Raw genomic sequence first — 13,678 nt, 5'->3', positions numbered from 1 at the left:
CCCCCCCCTGAGAAACACAAAGTCTATCATACCACTCTTTAAACTCACTGACCGTTCTCGCTCCCACCACTCCATCAGGCAATGCATTCCACGGCTCAACCACCCTCCACACAAAGAAACCACTCCTTACCCTCTTGCTCACAGTTTCCTTTCGTAACTTCCAGGGATGGCCTCTTGTCATCACTCCTTCCCACTGTTCAACCAAGCGAAAGAACTCCCCAGTGTCAACCCTGTAACCACCTCTCAACAGTTTAAAAGTCTCAATCATATCACCTCTCCTTCTTCTATCCACTAAACTCTGCAGTCCACATTCTCTCAGCCGATCCTCATAATTATCCTTGTACAGTCCTAAAACCATCTTTGTCATCAGTCTTTGTATCCTTTCCACAGTTAATTTATCCCCTTCAAATCCTGGGGACCAAATCTGAGAACAATAGTCCAAGTGTGGTCTGATCAGAGACTTATACAATGGAATGATAACCCTCTTATTAATCCTTCCCAGCTTTGCATCATCCGCAAACAACTGAATATCCCCCTGCAATCCACTGGCTATGTCATTGATATAAAGGTTAAACAATATAAGTCCTAGTACTGAGCTCTGTGGGACCCCACTTGTAACCCTCTGCCTCCTGGAAACTGCTCCACCATACACAACTCTCTGATACCTATCAGACAGCCAATCCTGAATCCAGTTGACCAATCTGACATCCAGACCCATGTGCTGCAACTTAAATATCAGCTTATCATCTGGCACCCTGTCAAATGCCTTCGCCAAGACTAAGAAAATTGCAGTATATGCCTTTCCCTCATCTAATGTTCTTGTAACTTTATTATAAAAGGCTAGCATATTGCTAAAACAAGTTTCACAAATCCATGTTGATTCTCACAGATAACATTACCCTCATCTGCCCAATTCTGTATACGGTCCCTTACTACTTTCTCCAAGATCTTAACAACTACTGATGACACACAGACTGGCTTATAATTAGACACTTCCAGTCTGTTACCACCCTTATGTAATGGCACTATCTTACCGTCCTTCCATTCCCTGGGCACCTTTGCCAAAGCCAGACTTTCATTGAAAAGCCATGTTAAAGGCACTGTCAATTCCCTAGCACATTCTCTCAAAGCTCGTGGTGAAATACCATCCAGTCCCACAGCTTTACTGACATCCAGAGTACTCAGTATCTGAAACACACTCTCCTCCTGTACCTCCAGACTTCGAACCAGTCCTATCCCTCTAGCATTAAAACTGACTCCTCTAGGATGAAATACTCCAATAAAGTGTTCATTGAACAATTCCACTATGTCCTCTGCAGCAGTCACTCTATTCCCATTTTTATCCCACAATATCATTCTTCTACAGTCATTTCTCCTCCTACTGGCCACATAGCTAAAAAATCCCTAGGATTTTCTTTGGATCTTGGGGCCAATCTCCTCTCATATTCCAGTTTCGCTTTCCTTACCACACTAGTCACTCTTCTGGCCTGTGTCTTATATTCCTCATGCATCTCTTCACCTGTCTCCTTATATCTCTTCCATAGCCTCTTTTTCGCATGCAATTCCTGTTTAATATTGTTTGTCATCCACTTTACTCCAAACTGCGTCCTCTTCTTCACTCGTGGTATAAAACTTACCATTGCTGATAACAAATATTCTTTCACAATTTCCCACGCACTAGTGATATCCCGGCCTTCCAATTCCTCCCTCCATGAAACTTCCCGAAGTTGACGTCTAAGACTATTATAATCACCTGCCTTATAATTCCACATAAGTTCCCTTCTCTTTGATACTCCTGCATGTCTATTCATTTTCCAAGTCAACAGCATATGGTCACTCTCTCTCCAACTGGTGGGAGAGACGTCAACTCAGTTATTATCAACTCTTCTGATGCTATAACCAAATCTAAAACTTTTGAACCTCTTGTTCCCCCTGTTACATGTTGCCTAAGACATTTGTCCCTCAAGAATTCTAGAAATTCCATTCCCCTATTGCTACATGCATCTTCCTCTCTCCAATTTATACTACTGAAGTTAAAATCTTCCATAACAATCATTCTTCTTGCACTTGCCAAACTTAGCTGTCTAAACATCTCCTGGTCCCCATCCTCTGTGCACCTGGGGGTCTGTAGCAACACCCCACTAAATATCCTGTCTTGCCTACCTCTACCTCACACCATACGCTCTCAAAATCACTTGTCTCACTTCCTTCCAAATTCTCCACTCTTAGAGGACATAGGTCATCACTTATCATAAGCAGTACCCCACCACCACGCTTTCTCCTCCTATCCTGACGAAAAATGCTATACCCAGCGACTTCTATTCCTGTTGTTATATCCCCTTCTGTCAAACACTTCTCAGTGATCACAATAATTTTTGGCCAGGCTGATGCTATCTGTGCCACCAATTCCTCTCCCTTATTCCGGATACTCCTGGCATTAGTATAAAGCATATAAATGCCATTGTTTCTATACCCAGCATTATCCCTTCTAGACCCCACTGGGCTCAGTGTTACCTGACATTGTCTCCCATCTCCCAAGTATCCATTCCCACAAGAGGCCACCCCTGCTATCATCCTCCCTGGGACACACTGACTCGTTCAGAACAGCAATCTCTCCAGATGCCTACGTCCTTCCTCATTCAAATGTAAGCGGTCTCTCACATACAATTCCTCTCTTTCCTCAAACACACTCCAAGCATCCACATATACCAGTCCTCTCTTGTCACACATTCTCGCTATTATGCCATTCAATATCACTACTCTTCTGCTCAGTTCATCATTATCATATACCTAGGCAACATGCACACTATTTTTCCTCTCTCTGTCTTCTTCCGTACAGCCTCAAGCAAAAATCTCATATTTCTCGCTGCCCGACTTACATTACCACTCAAATCATTTGTTCCTACCATCACAATCATCTCATCCACCCTTTCACCTCTCTTAATTGCCATAGCCACCCTTTCTATTGTTCCTCCTGGCAAACACTCCTCACGCATCCTATCTTGAACACCACGGATCATTGAGTCGCCATACATTATACCTCTTACCATTGCCTCGCTCCTATTGTTTCCATTCTCTCCTCTTCTTTCATTCCCATACCTCTCTCTTCTACTGTTTCCATTCTCTCCTCTTCTAGCACTCCCATACATCTCTCTCATTCCCTCTCTCCTACTGTTTCCATTTTCTCCTCTTCTAGCACTTCCATATCTCTCTCTCATTCTGTCTCTCCTACTGTTTCCATCCTCTCATCTTCTAGCATTCCCATACCTCTCACTCATACTCCCTAAATTCTCTCTCTCTCCTACTCTGATTCACCTTGCATTTATCTCTTCCATTCTCCTAATCTTATCTTTCATACTTCTGCTCTCATTCACAAGACACAATTATAATTTCAAAATTATTTTTATTTTTCAACATAATCTCCCTTAAGACTTATACTTTTATTCCAGCGATGCTACAGTGCCATTATCCAGTCCCTGTAGTGGTTCTCAGTAAGATCTGAAAAATACCCCTCTGCAGTGTATTGTATATTGGTTAGATATTTGTTGACTCTGATCCATCTAACCAATAGTGTATTGGTTAGATGGATCAGAGATAGGCTCTCTGAACGATACCAGCAGGTTGTGTATGTTGGAGCAGTGTCTCAAAAAAGAAATAACCAGTGGTGTGCCTCAGGGTTCTGTTCTTAGGCCACTGGTGTTTACCTTGTTTGTAAACGATATATCATGTGGACTGACCAGTTATTTGCTGATGATGCAAAGCAAAGGAAGAATTATAAGTAGCACTGCTAATGCTGAATCCATACAGGAAGATTTGAATTGACTTTTTACTTTGGCAAAAGAGTGGGGGGGTTGTAGTTTTAATATCAATAACTGCAAGTGTTTCATTTTGCAGAAATATAAGGATGTGTACTATATTGATAGTGCTGTACTCCAGGAAGTGGATGACCTTAGAGAGTTGGGAGTGATGGTTGACAGTAGACTGAAGTTTATAGGGTATATTGCTAGTGTTGCAGAGGTTGCACATCATAGTGCTGCTATGATAAAAAGTATTCTAACATGCAAGGATAAGGAAGTGGTTGCGCCACTGTATAAGGCACTGGTCAGAGCACACTTGGACTGTTGTGCCCAAATCTGGTCACCTGGTTTACAATGTGATGTGGAGACATTGGAGAGGGTCCAGAGACGAGTGACTAAGACAATATCAGGAGTTTGGAATGCTGGCTATGGAGAGAGGTTGAAGAAATGTGAATTGCAAAGTTTGGTGGATAGGAGGAAAAAAAGGTGATATGAGAGAGATGTTTAAGTTAGTGAGAGGATTTTTTCAGATTAATCCAGAGGGGACTATAAAAAAAGAGTAGAAGGTGAGAGGGGAAGAACCAGAGGTCATTCTTGGAAGTTATGTAAAAGTATAGTGAAGAAGGATGTGAGGAGTAGATTTTTTACATGGAGAACTGTCAGTGAATGAAATGAATTACCAGAATGTGTTGTTAATGTAAGAAGTATTAAGGATTTTAAGATACTATATGAGAAATATGTTGTCAGTTGAAAATGTAGTTAAAAAATTCAAAAATCATAAAAAGTAGTTAAAAAATTGGTGGTGATTTTTTAACTACTTTTTCTAATTTTTTAACTATGTTTTCAACTGACAACATATTTCTCATATAGAATCTTAAAATCCTTAACACTTCTTGCATTAACAACACATTCTGGTAATTCGTTTCATTCACTGACAATTCTCCATGTAAAAAATCTACTCCCCACACCCTTCTTCACTACACTTTTACATAACCTCCAAGCAGTGCTGGCACTAGAGTGTTTGCCGCCCACATGTAATTTCTATTTAAGCACCCCTGTAACGATCCGGGCGTGTGTGGTTCTTTTATGATAATAAAAATTTAACTTATTTGAAATTTCTTAAATAAATTTTGACAAGACAGCCACACATTGGTTCGCTAAATGTAATGAACCGGGGGTGTTGACTAGGCAGGATAATCGTTAAAAACCCGAATACTCAAAAAATTCTCAAAAGTTAAAGTGATGTGGCTTTATCAAAAATTTTGATAAAGCCACTTCACTTTAATCGTTGAATATAATGATACAGGGATTATAGCCTTCTCACCGACCCGAATCACTAAAAAAATTGCATTTTATAAGTTACTAAATTCTTAGTAACTTGTAAAAAATTTTTAATAATTTTTATAAGTGGAACTATCTTTTAGGAAAATAAAAGAAACTCAAGATAGATGAGAAAATAAGAAAAGAATTCAGAAATAATTAGAACATTTAATATAAGTATTCAAAAAATACAATATTTACAGAATAATAGAAAATAAATTAAATTACATAAATATACTTGAAATTTTTTAATTAAACTTTTAGGGTTTTTGATTTCATATTCACAAAATTAGAAATAATGGTCTTAACGTCTAATTGCGCGCATATATCATTTTCAATAGCTATTAACGTAAACTAACAAGCCTTTTTTGTGACATACTTGTTCTTAAGTAGGTTTTAATCAATTCAACTTGGAAAAGGAATGTTCACCGTTCGCTACACTAACAGTTAAGGTTAATAGTATTCTTAAAGCAATTGAAAAGTTAGGAAAAGATAAATTATTGGACACAATAAAATTAAGAATATCGAAAGGGTTTTGAATATTTAAATTATCCTTCCGAAAAATATCCTGGAAAGTACATAACTGTCATATAGTTCTGACCATTATTATACACAGCGTCTTTATTGTTGCTGTCCTTCAAGAGAATCTCTAAATCGTCACAATTTTTTCGTAAATTTTCGTTATTAATTTGTGGTAATCTATACAATAAATTGAAATGATCATAATATGTTTTTAGTTGTTCAAAACATTCTATTAATGAACACATTGCAACATCTACAAGTGTATAAGTCCTGAAGATACTTTCAGGTGCAAACTTTGTTTGCTCACCCTTGGATAAAGAATTAAACTAAACTTATTATTAATCTCTTGCTGTAAGTCATATGACTCTGTGGAGGTCCAGAAATAATACTAACACTAACCCTTTAAAGATTTCATGGGAAAAAACTCTGATATTACACATGAGCAGGGCTTGACAAATACACTCGTCCACTTAAAACTTCTTAAAGCAAGAAGTTTTAAGGATCTTAGGATTCTATATGAGAAATATGTTGTTAGTTGAAAAAGTAGTTAAAAAATTTAAAAATTAGAAAAAGTAGTTAAAAAATAGTTAAAAAGTAGATTTTGCTAGTTGGTGAGTAGAGGACAAAATAGAGTTTTTTTATTAATAAAAAATAACTTTCTATATAATTATGGAGGTCCTATTGATTGAAACATATTTAAAAAAGGAAGATCCTGGGTAAGTACATTTTTTTTTTTTTTTGTGTGGTGAATAGGATTCTGCATAATTTTTCGAGCCCTGAACATAAGGAATGTTCTGACAGAATTAACACACTCATTGCAAGGGTTGGGTGGGAATGTATGTGCGTACTGCTTTTCTACACATATTGCTATTATTATTATTATTATTATTATTATTATTATTAAACAAGACCTCATGGAGTCAAAGACTCATCTGGACTTATAAACTTGGTTTTTTTTACTCCTTCTCCCAAGTAAGCAAAACAGTTAAGTTTGCGCCTGAATGTAGTTCAAGTCTAAAAGTGCAACACCAGGGCAACTTGTTGCAAAGGTGGATATATACATTACTGTAAAATACTAGGGAGAATATCTTTATTTTAAAAAGCAATATCAATTACCAACTGAAACTTACTTTCCTTCAGCTATGAGTTGTTTTTCTTTCTCTAAGCGTAACCGTCTAGCAAAAATACGTTCCTCCTTGTTTTCTGAATTAACGGATGGCTCAGCTTTCTTCTCAGCAGACATTATAAAATAATAACCTATATATTTAGAACATTAATATTATATCCATATTTATAATACACAGACTATTCACACACTCTTTAGCCAGATAAATTAAATAAATAATGAAGCTACTGTAATTAAAGTAAAATAGGAACTTGAAGAAAAGGAAATCTCTGAAAATTAGTGTAGGTCTAACATGTACTGATTGTAGTGAAATACAGATTCCAAGAACAACAAAAATGCATTTCTTTTATAACAGATAAATGCATATAAATTATTTATAATATTATTATACCATTAAGTGAGGTGAACTGAAAGTATGAACATTTCAATAAACATGTATATTTTTATGCCTGGTGGGAAATACACTACTACTACTGCTGAATTTTTTTTTATTTGTAGGTGTGGTGTAACATGTATTACATTCTGAATGTACAGTACATGTACTGTCTAAAAGTCATGTTTTGGAAAAGTATTAGGTGATCTCAGAAGTAACTACATTGTATTCCAATAAAGGAAAGAAATCGTCATTAATCCTACCTATTTTGGTGAATTATATCTCCAAAAATATACAACAGATGAACAGATTAATTTCCACATTCTCTAAATATATACTAATCCTTCCTGTTTCTGCTGATCTTATTCTTCTTCTTATTATTATTAAGTGACATCTCCAAGGCGTCTAAAGACTCATCAAGGGAAAGCACCAATTCTACAACTCTCTGTCACCACTACTTAATCCAAGAACAATAGCAAACCGCCACTACCATTATCACCTACACCAACACCATTTACTCATATCTTATGAATAAGCTTAGCTCATATCTTATGAGCTTCATCTCATTACAAGGAACTAAAGATATGCTAGCTGATCTTGTCTCACATAAAAATGACTAGGATTTTTCACTGCAATGGATAACATGACATCAGATGGAGGGATAAATGACAAAAATGAGAAAGAGTAATTATCTTTATTACTTGACAAAAATCAGTAACTTTTGAGTAAATGTTATTATTTCTGACCAAATGAAATAAAATCAATAAAAACAGAAAAAATAATCCTTATCCCACCCAGGGTTCCAAATGTGCTATAGGTTCAGAAGTAAACCTTTCATAGGTGGGAGTCACATTAAGAGAGAGAGAGAGAGAGAGAGATTACTACTATTACTCCATACATATGTGATGTCCATAATCCATCCAAACTACCATCTCCATTTCAATCATCAAGTGTATGTTTGCATTACAGAGCTTTCTAACCAGATCGTTTGTTTTGAATAACATAAACCTCAGTTTTCTGCTATTTCCATATGATATTTGTTATCTCTATTTACCGAAAGAACCTTTATACTACTCACATCGCATGACCCAGAGTAACATGTTCCATTCTCCTTTATTTTATTTTATTTTTATTTTTTTTAATAGGCAGTGTTCATCAGGCATTTACCATAAACCAAACAAGGGGCAAATGCTGGGTGTCCAAGAATTGAGTTGGTCAGAAATTAGTGTTCAGATTGTTACTGATATAATTTTACTTAACCTGCAGTTACGGGGAGAAAAAAAACTTGGATTGCCTACAGTTAATTTATCCCCTACAAAAGGAAGAGGATAAATTAACTGTGGAAAGGGTACAGAGGCAGATAACAAAGACAGTTTCCGGACTGTACAATGTTAGTTATGAGGATCGCCTGAGGGAATGTGGACTGCAGAGTTTGGTGGATAAAAGAAGGAGAAGTGATATGATTGAGACTTTTAAACTGTTGAGAGGCGGTTACAGGGTTGACACTGGGGAGTTCTTTCGCTTGGTTGAACAGCAGGAAGGAGCAATGACAAAGGGGCCATCCCTGGAAGCTATGAAAGGAAACTATGAGCAGGAGGGTGAGGAGTGGTTTCTTTGAATGAAGGGGTGGTTGAACAGTGGAATGCATTGCCAGATAGAGTGGTGAGATCGAGAACAGTCAATGAGTTTAAGGAGTGGTATGATAGACTTTGTGTTTGTTAGGAGGGACCTCCAACGATGAGTCTTTTGACTCCTTGCAGGCCTAAATAATAATAATAAAATTTATTAATTTAATACTGCATTTAGCATATTTACCTGTAGGAAAACCAAGTTTTTATTTCTCCTGTAACAGCAGGTTAAGTAAAATAATAACAATAACAATCTGAACACTAATTTCTGACTAACTCAATTCTTGGACACCAAGCATTTGACTTGTTCGGTTTATGGTAAATGCCTGATGAACACTGCCTACTAAAAATAAATAAAAAATAAATAAAAAAAAAAACAACTTCTAAAGATGAAGTAAAATTATTTTATTCTGAATACACCAAATGTATAATTCAGATGAATAAAGAATTATTTTGACATAAAAATTAGGTTTTAAATCCAGAGTATTAATAAATACTCTGGATTTAATAATAACAAACCCTAAAACACACCTCAACTCAACATCACCAGAGTTAAAGATCGGTACTATCAATATAAGAAAACTGAATGGCAAAGAAATGGAGCTAGCTGAGGAATTAAATAAGTACCAGATCGACATAATAGGGGTGACTGAAACAAAAAAGACAAAAACTGGTGAGATCTTTCTGAGCAATAAGTACAAAATGTTATATTCAGGCAAGGAAAAGAAGGAGTAGCCATAGTATTCAACACAAAATACGAGGCTAATCTTCTTGAATGGCAGGCAGTCTCAAGTAGAGTAATGTGGGCAAATATCAGAATGGGGAATTGGACAATGAGACTTATTTGTGCCTTTGGTCCCACAGAAGGTTCTACTAAGGTAGAAGTTGAGGAATTTTTTGAGGCTTTAGAAAAAGCAACTGACACAATGAAAAAGGAAAAGTTGGTCCTTGTTGGGGATCAAAATAGCAGAGTAGGAAATGATTGTGAGACATACAAAAATATTTTGGGAAAATTTGGAGAAAAGAGCAAAGCTAATAATAATGGCAAATATCTGTTGGATTTCTGCTCAGGTCATGGACTGGTTATTACTAACACCATGTTCCAACATAAAAATGTGCACAAATTCACATGGGGAGAAGAGGCAAGGAATAAGAAAAGTCTCATTGACTATGTTATTGTTGATAGTGATGTTTTCTCCCTGGTGCAGGACACCAGAGTGCACAGAGGATTTGAAATTCGAAGTGATCACTATTTAGTCTTGAGCAGGATAAAATTTAATTTCATATGAATGGGGGTGTCAGTTTAATGCAGCAAAATGTAAGGTCTTGAGGTTTGGGAAACATCGATGGGATGCTGCATACTCTATGGGAGGAGTTATACTGGAGGAAGTAGGGGAGACAAGAGATCTGGGGTTGATGATTGATAGAAACCTGAAGTTTAGGGGACATATTGCAAAGGTGGTGAAGGTAACACAGAGGATTGCTGCTATTATGAGAAGGACACTGACCTGCAGAGATAAGAGGGTTATCATTCCGTTGTATAAGTCTCTGATCAGACCACACTTGGACTATTGTTCTCAGATTTGGTCCCCAGGATTTGAAGGGGATAAATTAACCGTGGAAAGGATACAAAGACGGATGACAAAGATGGTTTCAGGACTGTACAAGGATAGTTATGAGGATCGGCTGAGAGAATGTGGACTGCAGAGTTTGGTGGATAGAAGAAGGAGAGGTGATATGATTGAGACTTTTAAACTGTTGAGAGGTGGTTACAGGGTTGACACTGGGGAGTTCTTTCGCTTGGTTGATCAGCGGGAAGGAGTGATGACAAGAGGCCATCCCTGGAAGTTACGAAAGGAAACTGTGAGCAAGAGGGTAAGGAGTGGTTTCTTTGTGTGGAGGGTGGTTGAGCCGTGGAATGCATTGCCTGATGGAGTGGTGGGAGTGAGAACGGTCAGTGGGTTTAAGGAGTGGTATGATAAACTTTGTGTTTCTCAGGGGGGGACTTCCCCTCGATGAGTCTTGACAGACTTTATGTCTTAGAAAGGACCTCCCTCGATGAGTCTTTTGACTCCTTGGAGGCCTGAATAATAATAATAATAATAATAATAATATTGAAAATAACATGTAAGAAAGTATTAAAGCGAATAAAAGTTGAGCAGCTCTCAGATGTGAACTGTAGACTAAAATACACAAAGATTATTGAAGAAAAAATGAAAGAGTTTGAGAACGGGAATCAGACCTTGGAGATTCAGTGGCAAGCCTTGAAGAAAGGACTGATTAACTTAGATAGAGAGACATGTGGTGAAGTTGTCTGTAAGGATAGAAAAATTAGAACTCCATGGTGGACACAGGAAGTTAAAGAGGCAGTGAAGGAAAAGAAGAAAGCATATCAAAAGTTCCTGGCAAATAGGTCAGCTTGTGCTCTTAACGAATACAGAGACAAATGCAAGAATGTTAAACACTGTGTAAAACTAGCTAAACAAAAGTCATGGGAGGACTTTGGCAAGAATATAGAAAATAAATATCAAGAAGGTGGCAAAATATTCTGGAGGTTGTTGAAGAAGCTTAGGAATGGAGGAAAGAGTGCTGTAAAAGGAGTTAGAGATGATAATGTTGACATGAAAACGGAAGAAAAGGATATCCTTGAAGTATGGAGTAATTACTTTGAAAAACTGCTAAATGAAAGAAGCAGTGATGACAGCATAGTGGTAAAAAACACTGAACAGACATGCAGTCGGGAATACATATCCATACTTAAAGTAGAAAAAGCCATCAAAGGCTTAAAATGTGGAAAGGCAGCAGGAGTGGATGATATTCGACCAGAAATGATGAAGTATGGTGGTATAAAAGTCTTACAGTGGCTGCACTGCATAGTTCAGAAAGCCTGGACTGAGGGACGAATTCCCGATGACTGGAGTAGAGCTCTCATAGTACCCATATATAAAAAGGGAAACAAAACTGAATCTGAAAATTACAGAGGTATTTCCCTACTAAGTGTTCCTGGCAAGATCTATGCAAGTATACTTGAGAAACGATTGAGAAGAATTGTGGAAGAAAAGCTTGGTGAAGAACAAGCTGGATTCAGGCCAAATAGAGGCTGTCAGGATCAGATCTTCACTTTACGACAAATAGTCGAGAAAGCATGGGAATATAACAAAGATCTGTATTTAAGTTTTGTCGATTTGGAAAAGGCATATGACAAGGTGCCAAGAGAGAAGCTATTCAGTATGCTAAAGTTATATGGTGTCAATGGGGCATTATATCAATCAATACTTAGTCTTTATTTGAGTTTTAAGTCAGCAGTTAGAATTGAAGGAAGTACAGGAAGATGGTTTAATGTTAAATCTGGTGTCAGGCAAGGATGTACATTATCCCCTCTGTTATTCATTATCTATATGGATCACATTATGAAGGAAAGTGGTATTAAACATGATATCAAAATTGGAGATGTTAATGTCAGTTCTATGCTTTATGCGGATGATATTATACTTCTAAATAAATCCGCTACAAGTCTGCAAGATTCTCTGACTAAATTGAATAGCTGTTGTAACAGATATGGTATGAAGGTCAGCAATAAAAAGACAAAGACAATGAAAATAGGCAGAATCATTGAAAATGTCAACTGTGTTGTGAATGGAGAACCTGTGGAACAAGTAAAACATTTCAGCTACTTAGGCACGATTTTTGTGAAGATGGTAAATTGAATATAGAAATAGACAACAGAATCAACAAAGCTGGTATGGTGGGAAGTCAATTGAATAAATTCATATGGAATAAGAAAGAAATTAGTCGGAACACTAAATTAGCTGTATATAAGACAGTGTTCAAACCAGTTTTAACTTATGGATCTGAGAGCTGGGTCAGAAGTAAAACACTTGACCAAAGAATAGAGACCGCAGATATGAGAGTCCTGAGAAAGATTACAGGTGTGAAGAGATGGCATCAATGGCAATATCATATTAAAAACGAGGATATTAGGAAAGAACTTGACATCATCAGCGTCCAGGAATGCATTAGCAGAGCGAATCTCAGGTGGTATGGTCACTTAAATAGAATGGGAAAGAAAAGATTAGCAAAACAAGTGTTCTCTGCCAGGCTGGCAGGAAAACGACCCCGAGGAAGACCAAGATATAGGTGGATTGATACGGTACAAAGTGCCTTAGATGATAGAAATATATGATCTGATAATGTTGGAGTCTTGACAAGTAACAGACTGATTTGGAGGAAAATTGTAGATAGGAAGTTAGTAATGACGTAATTGTTTCATGTAGTACTATCATACCCTGTACACCCCTTGAGGGTACATAGCAGGAAATTGATGATGATGATGTATTAATAAATAAACAAATACAGCATATTCTTCTGCCAGACTTTGTTTATTGATATTTCCCCAAACACCTAACTTTTAGAATAATATTTTTCCAAATTTTATTTCATCCAATTGGTGAATATCACTTATAATTATAGAATAATGCTTCTTAATTTTCTTAGCACATTTTTAATACTTTAAATGCACCAGTTTTATAATTTTGTTCATTTCATTGGGAAAAAAAGTATTCAAAACTATTAACAGAGTTAGTCTGACAGTTCATTTAAAAAAAAAAAAAAAAGAAAGAAAGAAAATGGCTAATGATCTATTCCAAACAAAGCAGATGTAATGAAATTTCAAAAATAATTGTTTTTTATATATACAATGATTGGCTTATTGTAAACTATCCTATATCCTCTGTTCCATGAAAGGCCAAAAAAAAAAAAAAAAAAAAAAAAAAAAAAAAAAAAACCTAATACTTTAATGCCAAAAGAGAAATGATACAGTTGCGAGGGAAAAAAAGAAACAACAACAACAACAAAAAAAACTACTGTTTTATTATATGTACAATAACCAGTAAGATACGAATGCTACAGCACT

General features: G+C 36.5%; 1 protein-coding gene across 1 annotated transcript in view; it reads right to left on the bottom strand.

Moving 5' to 3' along the window:
• Window positions 1–6,882, bottom strand: part of LOC150097776 (dynein regulatory complex protein 1-like) — a 303,397-nt gene extending 296,515 nt beyond the window's left edge. Inside the window, exon 1 of the mRNA XM_090406989.1 lies at window positions 6,770–6,882. Within this exon, the coding sequence (XP_090263115.1) occupies window positions 6,770–6,882 (113 nt within the window). The remainder of the gene's footprint in view (window positions 1–6,769) is intronic.
• Window positions 6,883–13,678: the final 6,796 nt, after the last annotated feature.

The sequence above is a fragment of the Typopeltis vanoorti genome, chromosome 17 (assembly GCF_054136105.1).
Source record: "Typopeltis vanoorti isolate ZY-2024b chromosome 17, IOZ_Tvanoo_1.0, whole genome shotgun sequence".
Classification (NCBI taxonomy): Eukaryota; Metazoa; Arthropoda; class Arachnida; order Uropygi; family Thelyphonidae; genus Typopeltis; species Typopeltis vanoorti.
This window is presented reverse-complemented; position numbering and strand designations above follow the sequence as displayed.